This window comes from Oncorhynchus kisutch, linkage group LG10, assembly GCF_002021735.2.
Source record: "Oncorhynchus kisutch isolate 150728-3 linkage group LG10, Okis_V2, whole genome shotgun sequence".
NCBI lineage: Eukaryota > Metazoa > Chordata > Actinopteri > Salmoniformes > Salmonidae > Oncorhynchus > Oncorhynchus kisutch.
Genome location: NC_034183.2, coordinates 21,522,906 through 21,546,587, shown reverse-complemented (window position 1 = coordinate 21,546,587; position 23,682 = coordinate 21,522,906). Strand labels below are relative to the sequence as shown.

Genomic DNA, 23,682 nt, shown 5'->3' with positions numbered 1-23,682 from the left:
GTATAATTTTTGTTGTTGTTGTATTTTACCCCCTTTTTGTGATATACAATTGTGATCCAATTACGATCTTGTTTCATCACTGCAACTCCCCAAAGGGCTCAGGAGAGGCGAAGGTCGAATCATGTGTCCTCCGAAACATGACCTACCAAACCACGCTTCTTAACACCTGCCAGCTTAACCCGGAAGCCAGCTGCGACCAATGTGTCAGAGGAAACACCGTTCAACTGACGAGCACTGTCAGCCTGCAGGCGCCTGGCCCGCCACAAGGAGTCGCTAGAGTGCGATGAGCCAAGTAAAGCCCCCCCCGGCCAAACCCTCCCCTAACCCGGACGACACTAGGCCAATTGTGTGCCGCCCTATGGGACACCCGATCACAGACGGTTGTGACACAGCCCGGGAACGAACCCGGGTCTGTAGTGACGCCTTAGACCGCTGCACCACTCGGGAGGCCAGAAAGACACTTTTCTAACACAAAAATGAAACCAGCTTCATTGATGATTGACGGTAATATTTTTTTATTAGTTAGCATTAATCACAAGTATTCACTGGAAAATGCAACAAGTAGGTCATAGCTTAATTTGTTAATGGTTTGAAATTCAATTGCAGTACGTCTGGCCTTATACATTACAGCACCACTGTTAGATTCCTCCACACTAGTCATGTCTCCCAAAATGGATATTGACTCCTGGCCAAGTGTAAGTTGTTATCTCACAGAATGGTAACCCCTTTAAGTCATTCTAGATTAAAACCTTCAACAAAAACAGAATTAGAAAATGGGAAATTTGCTGAGGGCATGAAATCTGCCTATATTTGCTGCTGCAATTCTAGACAAGCTGCAGAGTATATTTGGCTAGTGTCTTTGTGTTTATTTAAAAGAAAGAGAGGACAAATATGCAGACATGGCGTAGTTGGAGAATTGTTTTATTTTACAAATAATATTCTCTCCCTTTTCCCTTGAAATAAGTGCATAATGAGGTAAGCCATTGTGGTAGTGGCATTAAGTCATTTAGTTCAGGGTTATTAAACCATTTCATGAAATGTATACAGTACCAGTCAAAAGTTTGGACACACCTACTCATTCAAGGGTTTTCTTTATTTTTTACTATTTTCTACATTGTAGAATTATTGTGAAGACATCAAAACTATGAAATAAAACATGTACTACATGTAGAATCATGTAGTAACCCAAAAAGTGTTAAACACATCAAAATATATTTTAGATTTTAGATTCTTCAATGTAGCCACCCTTTGCCTTGATGACAGCTTTGCACACTCTTGGCATTCTCTCAACCAGCTTCACCTGGAATGCTTTTGCAACAGTCTATATATATATACAGTGCCTTGTGAAAGTATTCGGCCCCCTTTGCGACCTTTTGCCACATTTCAGGCTTCAAACATTAAGATATAAAACTGTATTTTTTTGTGAAGAATCAACAACAAGTGGGACACAATCATGAAGTGGAATGACATTTATTGGATATTTCAAACTTTTTTAACAAATCAAAAACTGAAAAATTGGGCGTGCAAAATTATTCCGCCCCTTTACTTTCAGTGCAGCAAACTCTCTCCAGAAGTTCAGTGAGGATCTCTGAATGATCCAATGTTGACCTAAATGACTAATGATGATAAATACAATCCACCTGTGTGTAATCAAGTCTCCGTATAAATGCACCTGCACTGTGATAGTCTCAGAGGTCCGTTAAAAGCGCAGAGAGCATCATGAAGAACAAGGAACACACCAGGCAGGTCCGAGATACTGTTGTGAAGAAGTTTAAAGCCAGATTTGGATACAAAAAGATTTCCCAAGCTTTAAACATCCCAAGGAGCACTGTGCAAGCGATGTCGTTCCACTTCATGATTGTGTCCCACTTGTTGTTGATTCTTCACAAAAAAAATACAGTTTTATATCTTTATGTTTGAAGCCTGAAATGTGGCAAAAGGTCGCAAAGTTCAAGGGGGCCGAATACTTTCGCAAGGCACTGTATATATATATATACATTTGTAATAATGACAATTACACCAATACTGACTGAACAATGAACACTTTTATTTTAACTTAATAAAATCTATTTAGCCTCAAATAAATAATGAAACATGTTCAGTTTGGTTTAACTAATGCAACAACACAGTGTTGGAGAAGAAAGTAAAAGTGCAATATGTGCCATGTAAAAAAGCTAACGTTTAAGTTCCTTGCTCAGAACATATGAAAGCTGGTGGTTCAATATTCCCAGTTCTTCAATATTCCCAGTTAAGAAGTTTTAGGTTGTAATTATTATATGAATTATGATGTGTCGACTATTTCTCTCTATACCATTTGTTTTTCATATACCTTTGACTATTGGATGTTCTTATAGGCACTTTTGCCAGCCTAATCTCAGGAGTTGGTAGGCTTGAAGTCATCAACAGCACTGTGTTTCTAGAATTGCTAAAAGCTGCTGGCAAAATGCAGTAAAGTGCTGTTTGAATGAATGCTTATGAGCCTGTTGCTGCCTACCACCGCTCAGCCAGACTGTTCTATCAAATATCAAATCATAGACTTAATTATAATATAATAAACACAGAAATACGAGCCTTTGGTCATAAATATGGTCTAATCCGGAAACTATCATTTCGAAAACAAAACGTTTATTATTTCAATGAAATACGGAACTGTTCCGTATATTTCCGAACGGGTGGCAACCCTAAGTCTAAATATTGCTGTTACATTGCACAACCTTCAATGTTATGTCATAATTATGTAAAACGCAAGAGAAGTGACACAATTCCCTTAGTTAATATGGCCTGCTAACATGAATTTCTTTTAACTATATGTGAACTAAATATGAACGCAAGAGAAGTGACACAATTCCTTTAGTTAATATTGCCTGCTAACATGAATTTCTTTTAACTAAATATTTACGTTTAAAAAATTATACTTCTGTGTATTGATTTTAAGAAAGGTATTGATGTTTATGGTTAGGGACATTTGTGAAACGAGTGTACTTTTTTCGCAAATGTGCTTTTGTTAATAAATCTTCTTAGGGATAGCCCCCTTTTTTAAAATTTTCACCTAAAATGACATACCCAAATCCAACTGCCTGTAGCTCAGGCCCTGAAGCTAGCATATGCATATTGCTTAACTTGAAGTATGAGCAAACTACATATCATTTAGTGTGAAGTCATCCAGGTACATTTGGGCAAATCGTGAAGGAGACATTTACATTCATATTACATTTTTCTGCAAGAATATCGTCAAATCTTGGACTTTGATTGAGCTTTTCCACATTTTCCCAACAGACACGGGGTTTCTGGATACTCCCATAAAGCACAGCTCATTGCCTATCTAGCTAGCTTTATTTGACCCCGATTGGTGCTTATTTGACAAAATTACAGTCGATCAAGTGAAGACCACCCGCGTCATCGTAGTGCCATGAAGGCGTCGCTCTCTGACCCAATTTGGTGTCCTATAGGATATACTACACCTCAAATGATATAGTGAAGTCTGGTTACGTTCTAGGATCTCTGAGGAATACATACAAATATGATTTGATTGGTTGAAACAATATTTAGAATGTGAACTTAACTAGTGATTATGTGAAGATTGATTGTTTTTTATAAGATAAGTTTAATGCTAGCTAGCAACTTACCTTGGCTCCTCTCAGCCACAAGGTCCTTTTGACGCTGCACTCGTGTAACAGGTGGTCAGGCTGGCACGCAGTTTCCTCGTGGATTTCAAAGTAATTTGCCATAATCGGCGCCCAAAAAGGCCCATTACTGATTGTTATGAAAACTTTTTATCGGCTCTAATTAATCGACCATGCTGATTAATCGGTCGACCGCTAGTGTAGATTGATGAGGAAAACATGTCATTTAATCCCTTTTAGAATAAGACTGTGATGTAACAAAATGTGGAAAAAGTCAAGGGATCTGAATACGTTCCTAATGCACTGTATATGTGTATAACTTTTCCCTCAGACTGAGGATCCGCACCACAGTCTTATAACTCAGACAGTCAACTGTCCCAGGCCGAGACGTGACAGACAGACAGACAGGCCGAGAGACAGACAGACAGACAGACTGGCTGACAGGCAGATAGACAGGCCGACAGACAGACAGGCCGACGGATACAGACAGGCAGACAGACACAGACTGGCAGAAATACTGACAGACAAGGAGACATGGAGGGAGACAGAGATGGTGACAGACAGGGCAGACAGAGCTGAGAGCAGAGCTATGAGCATTGAGTAGAGGAACTGCTGACAGGGCCCTATGGTGACTGAGGCTGAGATTGACTCGTTCAGCCAGGCATGGATGACAGACTGGAGAGAGAGACCAGAGAGCCTCTCACCACTCTGCCCAATCTAGAGACAGCTGCAGCACATCTGGTGCAGAGAGAGAGATAAAAAAAGAGAAAGGGAGGTAGTAGCCTCTCTGGGAACGTTACAGTAAAAAGGGCCACTGTTCTCGTTTCCTTTTCTATTTTTAAAGAGGCTAATTAAAGGTTCCTTTCTTCTAAAAGCTCATATAAACCAAATCCTGGGTAGTGCGTATGGCAGTTTATTTGATAAAAGGTGAGCACTCTTTTATGGGCCTCTCTGTTTTACCGGTTGTGTTTATTGGTAAGTAATGATAGTTTCTTCCTCCTGGGGATTAGATAATAGATCAAAATAATGTGAAGAATGGTTCGCCCTGTGGTGCCATAGAGCTGGGAGCAGCTTTCCATCAGTTTTATGCCCAATGTTGTCTTGTGATAACATGAGCACTGTGTGATGACCTATAGATGGCTGGGCCTCTGAACCAGTAGGGGACCTGGGAGAGGATCAGACGCCATGCGACCCTTCAGACCAGACTAAAACCTACTGTACTCTTATACTGTACAGAAAACTTTGCTCCCCTCATTTCCATTGTACCAACCATATTTCCCTTTTGAAGTACCCTGCACATGTGGGCACAGTTCATTGGGAGAGGACCGACAGCCGTATGGCAGCCTTATGAAAACAGTGGTGGAGCCAGGTCAGCTCACTAGCTGCCTCACACTCATTAATTAGACAGGCTTATCAGGTGGCTGTGTCTGGACAGATTACTGCTGCGCTGCAGAGAGAGCGCCACAGAGCAAAGCAGGCAGGCAATCAGGGCACGCGGAGCAGCTGTACAGTTGTGGATCCACGTAGGGGTGGAGGGGGTGATGGTGGAGGCGAGATTGGGGGTAGACTTTTGAAACCATCTATTTTATCTGAATGCTGCCCAGTCCACTCCAGCCCTCCATGAGGCGTTCCTATGTAAATGCCATGAAAATACTACTTTTTATTTGGGGCAATTTGTGTATGTTGTCTAAAATGGTGTAGGGGAGTTATTCAAAGCTCCTATAACTGGCCGTTGCAGAATGTGCTGAAGGATGTGAAATGGGTCTAGGGGTTGGAGGGATCTGGGGAGCTGTAATGGTGCTTGCTGTTTGTTTATGCTGGCCTGGCCATGTATACAGAGAGGCCGGGCATAGACTTAAGGTACAGACACTAATCCCTGCCTGTTTACTCTCAGTGGGGAGGGCTGTTTCTCCACAAAACAAGGCTAAAGGCCTTGATGAAAACTGGGCTCATTTCTGTTTACCTTTCCCCTGTTAGTGCAGTGTTTGGAGCGTCGTGTTTGGACAATAAATCTCCGGGCGCAAAGCCGGAGACAGGAAGTATACGATTTCAGGGTTGCCATGGAGACATCCTTTGGCCTTGGGAGGGATAGCGTAGACTGAGAAGTCCTCAAGAATCTCACTAATCACGACTGACTCTGGCCTGTCCTCGAGAGCTTTAAGCCTGGATGATAATGCACATACTGTATATTTTACCAAAGTTGAATTGAAATGTCAAATTTGACATTTGTGCTCTGTCGCTCTCTCTCTCTCTCTCTCTCTCTCTCCTCTCTCTGTCTCTGTCCAGCTACGTTCCTGTCCAGCCTGGGCCAGTATGAAATTGTCATCCCGGTTCGTGTGGGGCCGCAGGGCGAGACCCTGGACACAGAGGATGGAGGTGCAGACAGCCCCAACCACCACCGGCGGAGCCACCGCAGTGCTGAGGACCAGCAACAGGACCTGTCCCAGCTGTACTACCAACTCTCCACCACCAAAACTAACTTCTTCCTCAACTTGACCCTGCAGGGGGGCCTGCTGTCCCACCAGTTCCGTGTGGAGTACTGGAGGAGGGGCCGTCTGGCCTGGAGCCACCCTTATGCCCCCCAGTGTCTCTATGTAGGCCACCTGCAGGGTCAGCCCCACTCCAGCATGGTGGCTCTCAGCAACTGTAACGGCCTGGTAAGAACCTGACCCATCTAGTACTGCTAGCACCACTGGCCTGTTGTCCTATAGTCTCTTGTCTTGTTGTCCTGATTTCCTGTTGTCTTGTTGCCCTGTTGTGTTGTTGTGCTGTTGTCCTTGGCCTCAGGGGACCCAGGGTTAATGGAGCTCCAGAGGATTCCTCTGAGTGTAACATTATGATTCTGTGTACTAGGTTAGCTCTGACCCTGGACTAGACCAGGGCATCTGTCTGGCCACATACTATTCTAGGCCTGGAACGGTAATGCACCTGCGTAAACAAGGTATTCCCAAAGCCCATTCTTATCACCAGACTTCCCCTGCTGGTCACAACTCATAACATCACTAAGGCATGTTCACAGCTGTACGTCTCGACCATTCAGTAGCCAGCTAGCACCACCGCCCACGGCAGACCTTTTTGATTTAATGAAATCAGTCAAATAATACAATTCCAATATGCCCTTTGACAGATAAAAGCATTCTCCTTGTCCATTGATTCTTGTGATGTCTTTACAGCTAATAACTAATTGGGCCCATAATAACAGGGGTAAATACAACCAAGGATTTAATCTGCTCGCAAAGTGTTAATAAACCCCACACATAATTACTTGTGGTCAGACTAGCGTAACTTAATTCAGCAGGGAATCCGCTGTGTGTCCACGAGAGCATCACTAAACACATTACAGGATTAGGTGCACTCTGAAAGTGCGCCGCTATTGTAGAGACTCAGTGTGACCCTCGGAGGCTGCAGCCAAAAGATCTAATCAGGGGAAGTGTTACAGCGTCTCCCCATCTCCTCTCTGTGGAAAGACTCATGAATCCCCACTCAGATAGGATCACTCTCCCTATGTATCTGACCTACAGAACAGTTTAGGAGCGAGGTGAGAGCCTGTGTTTGTTTAGGCCCAGGCTGATGAGAGACTGATATGATTATCATCCAGGCCAGGGATAGTTACAGTATGTACTATATCAAATCAAGTAAAAATGTATTTGTCACATGCGCCAGATACAACGGATGTAGACCTAACTGTGAAATACATGCTTAAGAGCCCTTCCCAGCAACGCAGAGTTAAAAATTATAATACAAATAAAAATAAAAATAGCAACACAAGAGCAATAAAATAAAATACACAACAATAGAGCTATATACAGGGAGTACCAGTACCAGATCAATGTGGAGCTATATACAGGGAGTACATGTACCAGATCAATGTGGAGCTATATACAGGGAGTACATGTACCAGATCAATGTGGAGCTATATACAGGGAGTACATGTACCAGATCAATGTGGAGCTATATACAGGGAGTACCAGTACCAGATCAATGTGGAGCTATATACAGGGAGTACATGTACCAGATCAATGTGGAGCTATATACAGGGAGTACCAGTACCAGATCAATGTGGAGCTATATACAGGGAGTACCAGTACCAGATCAATGTGGAGCTATATACAGGGAGTACCAGTACCAGATCAACGTGGAGCTATATACAGGGAGTACCAGTACCAGATCAATGTGGAGCTATATACAGGGAGTACATGTACCAGATCAATGTGGAGCTATATACAGGGAGTACCAGTACCAGATCAATGTGGAGCTATATACAGGGAGTACCAGTACCAGATCAATGTGGAGCTATATACAGGGAGTACCAGTACCAGATCAATGTGGAGCTATATACAGGGAGTACCAGTACCAGATCAATGTGGAGCTATATACAGGGAGTACCAGTACCAGATCAATGTGGAGCTATATACAGGGAGTACCAGTACCAGATCAATGTGGAGCTATATACAGGGAGTACCAGTACCAGATCAATGTGGAGCTATATACAGGGAGTACCAGTACCAGATCAATGTGGAGCTATATAAAGGGAGTACCAGTACCAGATCAATGTGGAGCTATATACAGGGAGTACCAGTACCAGATCAATGTGGAGCTATATACAGGGAGTACATGTACCAGATCAATGTGGAGCTATATACAGGGAGTACATGTACCAGATCAATGTGGAGCTATATACAGGGAGTACCAGTACCAGATCAATGTGGAGCTATATACAGGGAGTACCAGTACCAGATCAATGTGGAGCTATATAAAGGGAGTACCAGTACCAGATCAATGTGGAGCTATATAAAGGGAGTACCAGTACCAGATCAATGTGGAGCTATATACAGGGAGTACATGTACCAGATCAATGTGGAGCTATATACAGGGAGTACATGTACCAGATCAATGTGGAGCTATATAAAGGGAGTACATGTACCAGATCAATGTGGAGCTATATACAGGGAGTACATGTACCAGATCAATGTGGAGCTATATACAGGGAGTACCAGTACCAGATCAATGTGTAGCTATATACAGGGAGTACATGTACCAGATCAATGTGGAGCTATATACAAGGGAGTACCAGTACCAGATCAATGTGGAGCTATATACAAGGGAGTACCAGTACCAGATCAATGTGGAGCTATATACAGGGAGTACATGTACCAGATCAATGTGGAGCTATATACAGGGAGTACATGTACCAGATCAATGTGGAGCTATATACAGGGAGTACCAGTACCAGATCAATGTGGAGCTATATACAGGGAGTACATGTACCAGATCAATGTGGAGCTATATACAAGGGAGTACCTGTACCAGATCAACGTGGAGCTATATACAAGGGAGTACCAGTACCAGATCAATGTGGAGCTATATACAGGGAGTACCAGTACCAGATCAATGTGGAGCTATATACAGGGAGTACATGTACCAGATCAATGTGGAGCTATATACAGGGAGTACATGTACCAGATCAATGTGGAGCTATATACAGGGAGTACATGTACCAGATCAATGTGGAGCTATATACAGGGAGTACATGTACCAGATCAATGTGGAGCTATATACAGGGAGTACCTGTACCAGATCAATGTGGAGCTATATACAGGGAGTACATGTACCAGATCAATGTGGAGCTATATACAGGGAGTACCTGTACCAGATCAATGTGGAGCTATATACAGGGAGTACATGTACCAGATCAATGTGGAGCTATATACAGGGAGTACCTGTACCAGATCGATGTGGAGCTATATACAGGGAGTACCAGTACCAGATCAATGTGGAGCTATAAACAGGGAGTACCAGTACCAGATCAATGTGGAGCTATGTACAGGGAGTACCTGTACCAGATCAATGTGGAGCTATATACAGGAAGTACCAGATCAATATGCAGAGGAACAAGGTATTTGAGGTAGATATGTACATGAAGGCAGGGTATAGTGACATCAGGATAGATAATAATAAGGTATTTGAGGTAGATATGTACATGAAGGCAGGGTATAGTGACTAGGCATCAGGATAGATAATATGTGTGCGTGTTTGTGTTGTGTTGGTATGCATGTGTGTGTTATGTGTGTGTGCGTATGTGCTGTATGTGAATGTGTGTGGGTTTTGTGTGCGTGTCAGTGTAGTGTATCCACTGAGGGGAGATGAGGTGTCACAGGGCTGGCTGTAGACAGTGCTACTGTAAATGGCCTGACAGACAGCAGAGATACAGTGCCTTGCGAAAGTATTCGGCCCCCTTGAACTTTGCGACCTTTTGCCACATTTCAGGCTTCAAGTCCAGACCTGAATCCAATCGAGAATCTGTGGAAAGAACTGAAAACTGCTGTTCACAAATGCTCTCCATCCAACCTCACTGAGCTCGAGCTGTTTTGCAAGGAGGAATGGGAAAAAATGTCAGTCTCTCGATGTGCAAAACTGATAGAGACATACCCCAAGCGACTTACAGCTGTAAAAGGTGGCGCTACAAAGTATTAACTTAAGGGGGCGGAATAATTTTGCACGCCCAATTTTTCAGTTTTTGATTTGTTAAAAAAGTTTGAAATATCCAATAAATGTCGTTCCACTTCATGATTGTGTCCCACTTGTTGTTGATTCTTCACAAAAAAATACAGTTTTATATCTTTATGTTTGAAGCCTGAAATGTGGCAAAAGGTCGCAAAGTTCAAGGGGGCCGAATACTTTCGCAAGGCACTGTAGGGACTTCCGTGCATGTCAGTTCTTGTCCCGTCACCACCAACCTTCAGAGGGCCCCTGGCTTTTCCAGCAGGGGGTGATCGTGGCGGGCGGTGAAGAGTACCTCGTCGAGCCTCTGACCCCGGCCGAAAACCTCACTAGGGCGGAGAGGGGGAAGGGCCGCCCCCATGTGGTTTACAAGAGGTCATCTCTTCGCCACCAGTACATGGACCAGTCCTGTGGTGTCATCGGTAGGTAGAGCTGTCTGGGTACTGGGCACAACAAGACCCTTTAAACTTCCAACTTACGATTGTATTAGCATAGTTTATGATACTCTGTACAGCAGTCTCAGTTTACAGGGAATAATAACCTAATTTTAATACATTCACCTTAATATCACTCTTACCATCAGTCAAAATGTTGTGGAGTGGCTCTTATCAGGTAGTGTACCCTTTCCTCTATCTATACCATCAGCCCCTATCTCTGTCTGTGTGACTGTGTCTCAGATGAGAAGCCAGGTAAAGGCATGGCCTGGTGGCAGAGGACTCTGAAGACTCCTCCCAACCCCATCAGCCGAGGCCAGCTGCCCCTGAAGAGGTCTGTGAGCAGAGAGCGCTACGTAGAAACACTGGTGGTGGCCGACAAGATGATGGTGGGGTACCACGGCCGCCGGGACATCGAGCAGTACATCCTGGCTGTCATGAATATTGTAAGTTTCACATCGAGTCAGATCACTACAACTTGCAGGGTGGAAAAGTATGATATTCCTATTGTCCTACTTTATTGTGACTGTTGAGGATTGAGTCTAGGATTGTTGTTACTGTGTTGAATGGTTCTCCTGTCTTCACCTGCAGATAGTGTAGCTGAGGTCATGACATCTGCAGTAGTAGTTCTTTTACAGGATATCACTTCACACCCTGTCGCTCAGATGGCTACACACACACTCATGTCTGGAATGCCTTTAATGAATGGTTGGCCTTATTTTACTGTTCTGCATCCATCTTGTCACAAAAGCCCATTCAGAGGAAACTACAGAAGCACATTGTAAAGTAACCCAAATTACACGAGTTGTGTCAATAATGACAAGTGTCTTTCCCTTGGGTTGTAAGTGATAGTGATGAATGATGTGTCAGCTCTTTTTAAGACTGGTCTTTTCTTGTTTCCCTGGAGGTCAGGTTGCCAAACTGTTCCAGGATTCTAGCCTGGGGAACGCAGTGAACATCGTGGTGACCCGCCTCATCCTGCTCATGGAGGACCAGGTATTCTTTTCTAGACCCATTCTGGAAAAATCTCTGCCTTTCAATGGACTCAGTGGAGTCTGCATCCATCCACCTTGCCTCTGCTCTGCTCCGCATCCCAGTCCAGTCCAGCTTGGTTTCCTGGGCCAGCATCTATGAGCTCCTTGTTTGTGTCAAATTCTTGGCTTAAGTGTCTTTCCTCCGCTGCTCTCGGTGTAAACTTGTAAGCGGAGCCGTTTGTGGCAGTGGAGAGAGAGCGACCTGCCAAGCAGCCCAGCCATGACTGCATTTGTTGTTGCTGGTGACCTCTCGGGTCGTTGATATGACGCACATTAGTGCTCTAGAAAAAAGGGCTCTAGAAAAAGTGCAGGCAGCCGGGCAGGCGGGCAAGCAGACAGGCAGGCAGGCAGGCAGGCACGCCTCACTGTGGCCCAGTGTCTTATCCACCTACTGCCTGGGGATTGACATGAAGGTCATGTCAGTGTTTGGTCCCGGTCCTGTCCACCAGGCCAGTCAGCCAGGCCCCGTGCTGCTAACGGCATGCGGTCAGACTGAGTGCCAGGACAGGGTTACACTCTCTGACGTAATGTGGACCTAATAAGCCTTCCTACGGATGATTCAAATGGTATCTGAGGGAGACTAGTGGTTTTGCGGTGAAGACACCGTGGCAGTCTAATAACAACCTGTATGATTCATACTAGACAGCTGAAAATAATCCCCTGTAATTTGCCCCGGGCATATGCCATCTGACAAAGAAAGAAATGAATAAATAAATGTTATGATCATTAGCAGTAGTATTAGTATTATTATTGCTGTTTGGTCTGTTGAGGTTGGGGTAAGACCAAAAGTAGTCTTGCTGAGAAGAGTGGAGCGGGTCTGTCATTTCCAGCTGAAAACTGCCCCTGGAAAACAAAATAGACTAGCTAGCCCACTGAGCCCAGAGATGAAGGATTGTGGGATGAGACAATTACTAGTTATGTCACCACCATGGGCATTCCTGTGTTACGAGCCTTAGCCAGCTGTGGCCAGGAGAGCATTCCCTCACCTCTGCCAAGGCGGCCAATGGCAGCGAGAGAGCAAAGCAGAGGGAGCTCCTGTCCTCATCAGCTCAGTCCAATAGCCCCGTGGCAGAGGGCTGGGCTGCTTAATACTAGGCTCATTGCACAGCTATGGTTGAACTGGTCAATTCTGTTCATGTAGTAAAAATGTATTATTGTTCCACATGGGGAATGTCTGTCTCATTACTCCTTCAGGCCTGTAAATTATTGTCAGGTCGTTGCAGATAGTAAAAGTGGCACATCTATGAAAACCTGAAGGTGATTATACAGTCATTTGATTATTTCACTGTACTCTTCCAGATTATGTTGGTTTCAGTTTGTATTCCCTCTCTGTCTCTGTCAGCCGACTCTAGAGATCAACCACCATGCAGGGAAGTCCCTGGACAGCTTCTGTAAGTGGCAGAAATCCATCCAGAACCGGAATGGCAACGGGAATGCCATCCCAGACAACGGCATCGCTCACCACGACACTGCCGTGCTCATCACCAGGTCAGCACTCCCAGCACCGGAACATTCTTAGTGATTCAGTGAGATAAGCATGCACAACTCAGACTTTCACATAAGTCATTCATTGACCTCAATGGGAGACTTGCTCAAGAATTCGAGATAAGTGCACAGATCTTAAGACAGAATACAGCTCTTAGTACCAAAGGGCACAAGCTAGCATTGTCAATACACATAATTAAACCCTCTCTAGCCTAATTCCTTAACGATCCACTATTGAGTCTATTGGAAAAGATAATATATTGTGCTCAATTTATTCCTCTTTGGATTAGGGTTTTAGTAAGAACTGACTCCATATCCTGCCCTCTGAGTTCACTGGCTCTTTCTCTTGCCCCATGGCCTCTCATTTTTGCCAAGTGTGCGTTTGTGTCTGGTCCTGTCTGGAGTGACGAAACTTAGGCTGTTCTGCTCAACTGAGCATCTGGAGGGAGAACGCTGTGGAGAGGGAGGGAGAAAGAACGAAAGAGGTAGTGAGAGAAAGAGAGAGAGAGAGAGAGAGAGAAGGAATCAGAGTACAGCTGCCTTGAATCTGACAGCCCTGAGCCGGGCCAAGGAAGCAAAGTATAGTTTCAGAAATAGAGAGGCGACCTATTTAGGGGGAAAACAGCAACAGCAGTAACACAATACTGTAGAGAGATACAACAGAGCACCATTCACTGAAAAACGCTGCTCTGCCCATGCATGGGCCACTGTTCCTACTCGCTTGTATTCTCTTTTCTTGGAGTGTCTTGGGATGTTAGATCTGTGAGAATAGGTTCTTTATATGAAAACCTTTATCAAAGAGGGATTGAAAATGTCCAGAGGACACTGCAGTAACCATCCTTTTATTTCCTGCCATTGTTCAGACCGTATCAGTCACTTATCAAGTCTGGTGTGTGTCCATAACTGCCTCTGAGAGAGAGAGGAGAAAGAGAGTGAGGGAGAGACAAAGAGAGAGAAGAGAGAGGAGAGAAAGAGTGGATGTCTGTGTGCATGCGCACGCGTGTGTGTGTGTGTGTGTGTGAGAGAGAGTCTGTGTGTGATTACGTGTGTGAATGCTTTTTGCTCAATGTATGTTTAAGTGTGAGTACCTGTCAGGGTGTGGAAGCACCGACTGCCAGACTATTCATTTGAGTAAATGGCCTGGTTTATTTTCCTTTCTGTTCCCAGGTACGACATCTGCATCTACAAGAACAAGCCATGTGGAACCCTAGGTAGGACATCTGGTCAAACCTGCCCCCGCCCAGCCCAGGAGAGGGCTAACCCTGGTTACACACACTGCACACAGGTCGCTTGTTGGGAAGCACTGAGCTTCAGTGTCAGACTATATATAATCTAGAGCAGCCAGGGGAGGGGATGTGACTCAGAAAACTGCCCTCATTTTCACTTCTCACTCCCTCACTATTAAGTACTTAACTACCACATCTCTGCTGCAGCTGACTGACCAGCATGACTGACTAGCACAGTCTTAAGGCGTCCGCATGCTTCCCAGCCAAAACAGTTTGGTAGAGTTTGTGCATATATTATAACGAGATTTAGTGACGTTTTCGATTCGTTTTTTTTTGGGGTTGTGCAGGCACATACATTTTTTTCTGGAGGCATACCAGAGTTTTCAGCCGAAGTCTACGCCCCTTCGTCAGTGATTCGTCAATAAAGTCTTTGTTGTCATGCAACGAGAGTCGACTCGTTTTCATGCATATTTTTTAAATGGAAAAATACTGCACTGAACATCTTAGTTAGATGTAAAATTGCGCAGCTAAGATCATTTCGGCAAACACGTAAAATTTAATGACAGATTTCTTGAGTTATCTTAGATTAATTCAGACTTTTTTAACAGACAAACAATACTATTGCCGTTTTTTTCTCGTTTTTTCAAGCGATCTTTCTTTTAAAGGAGTATGCGAGCGCACTCGTTCTGTTCGGCTAGTCGAGTTCCGCTAGCCGCCAGCCAAACTAAAGCATGCGGACGCCTTTAGAGTGACATGTAGATGCAGAATATATAAATATATAAAGTAACTGCCAAAATAAAGGAAACACTTGAGTAACTGAGGGATACAAAGTAGATTGAAAGCAGGTGCTTCCACCCAAGTGTAGTTCCTGAGTTAATTAAGCAATTAACATCCCATCATGCTTAGGGTCAAGTATAAAAATGTCCAGTTGCCCACTATTTTCACTACCATGGCTACAAGAAGAGATTTCAGTGACTTTGAAAGAGGGTTCTCAAAGGGGGTTTAAAGTGTGTGTGTGTGTGTCAGTTACCAGTTCTCAACCCAATTGAACACTTATGGGAGATTCTGGAGTGGCGCCTGAGACAGCGTTTTCCACCATCAACGAAACACCAAGAAGGGTGTCGCATCCCTCCAATAGAGTTCCAGACACTCGTAGAATGCCAAGGCACATTGAAGTTGTTCTGGTGGCACAATGCCCTATTACACTACATTACCTATTACCTATTACACTACATTACCTATTACCTATTACACTACATTACCTATTACCTATTACACTACATTACCTATTACCTATTACACTACATGATTGTATCTGGACACCTGCTCTTTGAACATCTCATTCCAAAATCCTGGGCATTAATATGGAGTTGGTCCCCCCTTTGTTGCTATAACAGCCTCCACTCTTCTGGGAAGGCTTTCCACTAGATGTTGGAACATTGCTGCGGGGACTTGCTTCCATTCAGCCACGAGAATTAGTTAGGTCGGGCACTGATGTTGGGCGATTAGGCGTGGCTCGCAGTCGGTGTTCCAATTCATCCCAAAGTTGTTCAATGGGGTTGCGGTCAGGGCTCTGTGCAGGCCAGTCAAGTTCTTCCACACCGATCTCGAGGTCGGTAGGTAGCGTACTCCTGGCATCTGCCAGATGGTGAAGCGTAATTCATAAATCCAGAGATCACGTTTCCACTGCTCCAGAGTCCAATGGCGGCGAGCTTTACACCACTCCAGCTTACGCTTGGCATTGTGCATGGTGATCTTAGGCTTTTGTGTGGCTGCTCGGCCATGGAAATCCATTTCAAGAAGCTCCCGACGAACAGTTATTGTGCTGACGTTGTTTCCAGAGGCAGTTTGGAACTCGGTAGTGAGTATTGCAACCGAGGACAAACTATTTTTAAGCATTATTCGCTTCAGCACTTGGCGGTTCCGTTCTGTGAGCTTGTGTGGCCTACCACTTTGCCACTTCACAATAACAGCACTTACAGTTGACTGGGTAGCTCTAGCAGGGCAGAAATTTGACGAACTGACTTGTTGGAAAGGTGGCATCCTATGACGTTGTCACATTGAGAGTCACTGAGCTCTTCAATAAGGCCATTCTACTGTCAATGTTTGTCTATGGAGATTGCATGGCGGTGTGCTCGATGTTATACACCTGCCAACAACGGGTGTGGCTGAAATTGCCAAATCCACTCATTTGAAGGGGGGTCCACATGCTTTTGTATATATAGTATAAGACACTTTATGTTGTCCTTTATTTTGTCAGTTACCTGTGTATGTTATGTGTTAGCATGTAACTGTATGTATTTTGATATTTGCATAATCTCTGTATGTATGAATGTGAATGGACATGTATGGCTATGTTAGTGACAGTATTGTGTGTCTCTCTGTTCCAGGTCTAGCACCAGTGGGAGGGATGTGTGAGCCAGAGAGGAGCTGCAGCATCAACGAGGACATTGGCCTGGCCACAGCCTTCACCATCGCCCATGAAATAGGACACACGTAAGGAGCTTGCCCACATCACCTATATTACCCTTTTACTGACCACGGGACCTGACCAGGAAAATCATCAGAGCCCCAGTTCTAGCCTTCGTTACAGTCATCATAAACACACCTTTGACACACACCCTTTGGCATTAGGCTCTGTTTCTGCTTTATGGACCTGCGCTGTTTCAACAGACCACTCTTTCACTGGTGTTACCTGTGACCCCACACAGGAGACCCTGCCCCTGTACCTGGCTTCTGGTCCTGCCTTTCTTCCCTTACACCCCCATGCCCCCTGCCCTTACCCAAGCACCCCTGGACTGGGCTGACCTGAGCTAAACTTATCAAGCCCAACCTACTAGCGAGATTGCTGTTAGATTAGAGCCGTACCAGAGGGAGAAGTTACGTAACTACCTCCATGAGTAATTTCCATCAATTGAGAACGTGTTAATAACTTTATATTTTCTTTCAGTCATGTGCTATTTATAACAAGTGGAACAAGTTACGAGTGTGGCCGGTACAGTATTTCATTCTGGGCCTACCACAGTGCCTGGCAGTAGGCATTTCTTTTGTACCTTCCCTCCAAGACATTTTGTTTTACTTGCTGGCCTGGCATACCAGCCGATCTGCCTCACTTACTCATGCATACATATTTATCTAGGTGTATGCTCCACCGGACATTTCCAAGCCTCTTCATTCCCTGCCATGAAAGAGGATTCTGATGTTTTCCTTTCGAAAGCCATTACTTTGTATCATTTTTGAAAATCGACAATTTCTGCTAAGTAATTGAGTGTGCCATTTACCTACGTGCGCAAACAGGCCTCAGAGGTATTTTCACAGGTGGCAAACCCATTGGTGCTCCCCCCTAATGGCTAGTCCAGGTACCTTTGAACTGGATGGGGTGCTTATACCCTGGGGCTGTCTAGACGGCGGGCCTAGTCTTTAACTGTGTGTGTGTGTGTGTGTGTGTGTGTGTGTGTGTGTGTGTGTGTGTGTGTGTGTGTGTGTGTGTGTGTGTGTGTGTGTGTGTGTGTGTGTGTGTGTGTGTGTGTGTGAAAGCACAGAGATACTTTGCTGTCTGTTAAATCTGCACAGACCTCAGAGACAGAGCTCATGGTGTTAATACGAGTTTAACAGAGATGATATATGAGTAAAGAACATGCCTTTTGCCCGATACCAATACCCCAATATTTCACACATACTCAGTTGACCAGGTGATATATCAACACAGTACCTCTCTCTCCCTGCAGGTTTGGGATGAACCATGACGGAGTTGGCAACGGCTGTGGCTCCCGTAGTCAGGAGACAGCCAAGCTGATGGCTGCACACATCACCATGAAGACCAACCCTTTCGTCTGGTCCGCCTGCAGCCGAGACTACATCACCAACTTCCTGGAGTGAGTGTACAGCACATACAGTACAACAAAGTGGAAGCATAAGGAGTTATAAAGTTGATCATGAGTTTATTGTGGGGTTGATTAACTGAGTGCATTCCAAGTGAGGTGACGTCCATCTTTGTTGTGTTGGGACCTCTTTTTCAGTCTCTTCTCCTGTTTGTATCCCTGTAGCTCAGGCATGGGTTCCTGCCTCAACAACGTCCCCCCCAAGCAGGATTTTTTGTACCCCACTACGGCCCCCGGCCAGGCCTACGATGCAGATGAGCAGTGCCGCTTCCAATATGGAGTGAAGTCTCGGCAGTGTAAATATGGGGTACCTAATCACCTTCCTCATCTTCTTCCTCCTCCTCGAACTCGCTTAATAAGGCTGTATGGTCATTTTTACCAGGCAGATACATTCAGTACTGTATGTGTGGCCCGTGTAGGAATTAAACTCCCAACTCTGGTGCTGCAAGCGCCATGCTCCAATCAACTGTCTGATCCATTAGTACCATGTGCAGATTATCCTCTGGCATATCTTTGGCTCTCTGCCCACCCTGACCAGGGCAGCATGATGGCAGACAGAGTAGCCCCTGGATTTGGACTGATATTTATTTGTCTCCCAGCTAGAGTTTTTTTCCCCCTTTTTGTTATCCAGTCCCACTGGATTTTGTCCCCATGTGTTAAGAATTTCTGAAGAAGTCTTGTGCTACCTTCATTTTATTAGACAGTCTATTTTATTGGCCCAACAGCTGAGTGAACGGACATCTGGAACAAAATAGCACTTTATAGTGTCATTATCATTGATACTATGTAGTCAGAGCATATGTATACAATAAAATACAACGCCATAAGTCTTAAATACATTAAGACCACAGAGACCAGAGGTAGTTGAACCAACCTGGTTCCGTCTGCTCCATGTCAGTGGGCCCTCCTGGCTGGGCTCATCAGGGCCTGTTGTCTCTATATGAGCTGAAATGGACGCACTCTAACAGCTCTCTCTGTGCCTGCAGGAAGTCTGCAGTGAGCTGTGGTGCATGAGCAAGAGCAACCGCTGCATCACCAGCAGCATACCCGCCGCCGAAGGAACCATCTGTCAAACCAATACCATAGAGAAAGGGGTAAGCACTGGGATGTTCCATTTCCAGCAGAAATGGGGGTGTTTGGTGTGCAAATGTCAATTTGAAAAAAAAAATAATAATAAAATAGTTCCACAGCTTGTCCCTCCTCTGTGTGTGTATTTTAGTGGTGCTATAAGAGAGTGTGTGTGGTCTACGGGACGAGGCCAGAGGGGGTGGACGGCGGCTGGGGTCTCTGGACTCCCTGGGAAGAGTGCAGCCGTACCTGTGGGGGAGGAGTGTCCTCCTCCATCCGCCATTGTGACAGCCCCAGGTGAGTGGTGCTGCAGATGGAGGGTGATGTGGATCTCAACTCTGTCTATAGGGATTTGCCATTGGATTCCCAGCCTCTGTACGACTGTAAAGTCATAGGATTGTATCTGACTGGCTCTTCCTAACTTCCAAGCACAACTGTTTGTTGAGGATGAGAGACATCAGTCTACCACCAATCATTTTAACACCCCACTATAATCACCCACGTGCGACAATGACAGCCGTAATAAAGTTTTAACACAGATAGTGGCAAACTGACTTCTCTCTGGTGTTTCTACTGAGGAGTTTGATTGGCTTGGATAGCTAACTAATAAAAAGACAGACTGTTTGAGATTGAAACAGGGTGGTAGAGCCCGGCCAGCCAGGCGGGAGGAGAATAGATGCCAGTGTCATTGGGGAGTTTTTGTTAAATTGCACTCAGATGTGTTTCGCCTCTGCTTTTCTGGTTCCAGGCCAACCATTGGCGGAAAGTATTGTCTGGGAGAGAGGAAGCGCTTCAGATCGTGCAATATTGACGTGAGTGGTGGAGCAGAGCGAAGCAGCAGCTCTCTCTGAAAGGCCTAGAGTTCCATCACATACTCATCCTGGCCAGGCCCAGCTCTCAACTCAGATCTACAGCTCTCAGACTGACCTAATTAACCGCAGCCTGCCCAGCCCCGAACTAAAGCCCTCACTTTGTGTGTGTGTGTGTGTGTGTGTGGTGGAGTGTAGAGGCTACTGTGAGTATTACTGTAAATGACTGCTGGCAGCGAGATAGACAAGGGAGGGATACAGTGGGGGCCTGAGATTTGACTGACATACAGCTGTTCTGTGCCACTCTGTGTGTGTCTGTTTTAGGAGTGCCCTGCAGGCTCTCAGAATTTCCGGGAGATTCAGTGCTCCGACTTCGACAACGTTACTTTCCGGGGGAAATTCTACACCTGGAAACCCTACAGGGGAGGTGGGTACAGTATGTGTGTGTACCCCCCTCCACAGCAGGCCGTGTTACATCATTACAGAGGTGTCTGCTCGGTGGTCATTGCAGGCTGAAAGCGTCTGTAGATATGGAGAGAGCTGATATTAGAGCAGACACACCTGGAGTTTCCAGATAGAGAACAGAGCAGCAGCAGATGGAGGAAGCTGAGCAGCAGCAGATGGATGGAGCTGAAAAGCAGCAGACAGAGGGAGCTGAGCAGCAGTAGATGGAGGGAGCTGAGCAGCAGTAGATGGAGGGAGCTGAGCAGCAGTAGATGGAGGGAGCTGAGCAGCAGTAGATGGAGGGAGCTGAGCAGCAGTAGATGGAGAGAGCTGAGCAGCAGTAGATGGAGAGAGCTGAGCAGCAGTAGATGGAGAGAGCTGAGCAGCAGTAGATAGAGGGAGCTGAGCAGGAGTAGTTGGAGGGAGCTGAGCAGCAGCAGTTGGAGGGAGCTGAGCAGCAGCAGATGGAGGGAGCTGAGCAGCAGCAGATGGAGGGAGCTGAGCAGCAGTAGATGGAGGGAGTTGAGCAGCAGCAGATGGAGGGAGCTGAGCAGCAGTAGATGGAGGGAGCTGAGTAGCAGTATTTGGAGGGAGCTGAGCAGCAGTAGATGGAGGGAGCTGAGCAGCAGTAGATGGAGGGAGCTGAGCAGCAGCAGATGGAGGGAGCTGAGCAGCAGTAGATGGAGGGAGCTGAGCAGCAGCAGATGAAGGGAGCTGAGCAGCAGTAGATGGAGTGAGCTGAGTAGCAGTAGTTCGAGGGAGCTGAGCAGCAGTAGATGGAGGGAGCTGAGCAGCAGCAGATGGAGGGAGCTGAGCAGCAGTAGATAGAGGGAGCTGAGCAGCAGTAGACAGAGAGAGCTGAGCAGCAGAGTACTGCCAGACAGTGGGCCCAGAAAGGGAAGAGAGGAGAAGAGGGGAAAGCTGAAGAAAGTTTACTGTCTGGCTCCCATATGCTTGTTCTGGAAAGTCTATCCCCAGCTGGAATTCCTGTGCTTGATGAGCACTGCGCTGGACGCAAAAGATAAATACTTTCGACGACATAACTGCCTTTAATCTACCAGTCCAATAACATAATGGCTTACAGAGAGGCCCTCTCCAACTCCAGGCAACAAGTGCTTCTTTCATCAAGTCAGCTGATTTTACAATGGAAATCCCTTGCAACTGTTAAAATACTAGCTGTGCCATGGTCTGCCCTGCGTTATGGCCAGATCCCACATCCCAGCCCCCTTCTCTCCCCTCACTCACTCACTCACTCACTCACTCACTCACTCACCCCTTCACTCCCCATTCCTCTTTCTTTCTCCGTCTCTATCCTGCTTTCTTCCCCCTCTCTTTCTCATTTCCTCTCTCCTTCTCTCTGTCCTGTACTCAGACACCTCTAGCAAGCCGTCGGGCTTGACTCAGGCAGCCAAGGACAGTTCATTAAATAAAGCGTGCAGCGTTTTAGCAGTCATATTTGTTTTTTGAGAGGCATGAGCCATTCACATTGTTGCACTCAGTCCAACAACCTTCGCAGGCAGCCTTCCTCCAGCAGGCCCCCCCAAGTCAGTCAGTCAGTCAGCCAGCATCCATTCATCCATCCAGCATCCAAACCTGTTTCGCTTCAGACTGGAAGCAGGCATGCCAAAGCACAGCACCATGGGAGTTAGAGTTTTCCATCATCCAACCACTTTATCGTCCGCTAGCCTCGCAGGCAGCAAATAGTGTACCTGTACCTACAGTGCCAGCACAAACAGAGCCCAAAGTGAGCTTTTCAAACAGTGGAACTAGCTTGAAATGGGTATATTTGGCTAGTGCACAGCCGTGGCAGTATTAGATTACTTGTTAAGGCCCATAAACTGATATGTTAGTGCACGGCTGCTCACCCAGTCTGCAGGGGGGTTGTGAGGGGGGTTGTGGTGGGCTATGACACCCTGGCTGAGAGAGGCTTCCTGGGAGACTTGGTGGAAAGTCTGCTTCCTGGTCCTGGTTGTGACTGCCAGTTGTTTAGGGCATGATTAGCACTTTATTCCTGCTCTCACATGACCAGAGCCTGGCCAGGTTATAATGCTGACCAAAGGGTGGTGATGGTGAGTAAAGTGAGACCATGTGTGTGGTTCTGTTGTGTTGCATTGTGTGGATGTGTGTGTATGTGGGAGCAGGTGTGCTGGTGTGTTTCCGTGCTGAGACATTGATTGGCCTTGTCAGCCAGTAAGATAGCTCAGTGTGGTCGCTGGCATGCTCAGTAAAGTGGCAGAAATGAGAGCACCTGTCAGTGCACAAATAACCCCGCCCCCAGTCCCCCCCCCTCTCTCTCTCTCTTTCCCTCTCTCCCTCTCTCCCTCTCTCCCTCTCTCTCCTCTCTCCCTCTCTCCCTCTCTCTCCTCTCTCCCTCTCTCCCTCTCTCTCCTCTCTCCCTCTCTCTCCTCTCTCCCTCTCTCCCTCTCTCTCCTCTCTCCCTCTCTCCCTCTCTCCCTCTCTTTCCTCTCTCCCTCTCTTTCCTCGCTCCCTCTCTTTCCTCTCTCCCTCTCTCCCTCTCTCTCCTCTCTCCCTCTCTCCCTCTCTCTCCTCTCTCCCTCTCTCCCTCTCTCCCTCTCTCCCTCTCTCCCTCTCTCTCCTCTCTCCCTCTCTCCCTCTCTCCCTCTCTCTCCTCTCTCCCTCTCTCCCTGTCAGTTTTTGTGCTAGTCTGCATGATAATCACATTCCTCTTTCACAGGGAATCTGCTGAGAGATGCACTATTTCTATTAGCTCCCTCTGTTTTTTTGTTGTGAGCTTTTGTGTGGTTGTGGGTGAGTGTGGGGGGGGACTTAATCACATTCAGCTGCTTGTTCTCTTGATGTTAGCAATCCAAACTGTGCTCTCCTCCCTCTAGACCCCTTCTACCTCCCCCTCTGCTTTTGGCACTCGAGTCCTTACAGCTGTGGGAGAACAAATTAACTGCATCGAACATAAAACCCAAAAGCTCATTAAAATACCATGCGTGGCCATCAGACACATTAGAGCAGCCTGCGGGGTTTCTCAGTAATGAAGGTGAACGGCTGGATTCATTGTATTGTGCTTCACCCGAAAGGAGGTATCAGGTCTAGAAGTGCTAAAAAAGCAATTTGTTATTGTGTTGGCGTTAATGTTGCTAACACGACACGGCAGCAGAGCAGCATACGTGTTTGAGCAAAGAAATGATGTGGAAAACAGTGTGT

General features: G+C 46.0%; 1 protein-coding gene across 1 annotated transcript in view; it reads left to right on the top strand.

Moving 5' to 3' along the window:
* LOC109897905 (A disintegrin and metalloproteinase with thrombospondin motifs 10-like) overlaps positions 1 to 23,682 on the top strand; it is a 67,469-nt gene that overhangs the window by 5,395 nt on the left and 38,392 nt on the right. Inside the window, exons 3-15 of the mRNA XM_020492561.2 lie at positions 5,910 to 6,280; positions 10,387 to 10,546; positions 10,802 to 11,004; positions 11,471 to 11,554; positions 12,935 to 13,080; positions 14,245 to 14,288; positions 16,694 to 16,799; positions 18,032 to 18,178; positions 18,350 to 18,491; positions 19,171 to 19,278; positions 19,404 to 19,549; positions 20,001 to 20,064; positions 20,386 to 20,488. Coding sequence (XP_020348150.1) covers positions 5,910 to 6,280; positions 10,387 to 10,546; positions 10,802 to 11,004; positions 11,471 to 11,554; positions 12,935 to 13,080; positions 14,245 to 14,288; positions 16,694 to 16,799; positions 18,032 to 18,178; positions 18,350 to 18,491; positions 19,171 to 19,278; positions 19,404 to 19,549; positions 20,001 to 20,064; positions 20,386 to 20,488 — 1,824 coding nt within the window. The remainder of the gene's footprint in view (positions 1 to 5,909; positions 6,281 to 10,386; positions 10,547 to 10,801; positions 11,005 to 11,470; positions 11,555 to 12,934; positions 13,081 to 14,244; positions 14,289 to 16,693; positions 16,800 to 18,031; positions 18,179 to 18,349; positions 18,492 to 19,170; positions 19,279 to 19,403; positions 19,550 to 20,000; positions 20,065 to 20,385; positions 20,489 to 23,682) is intronic.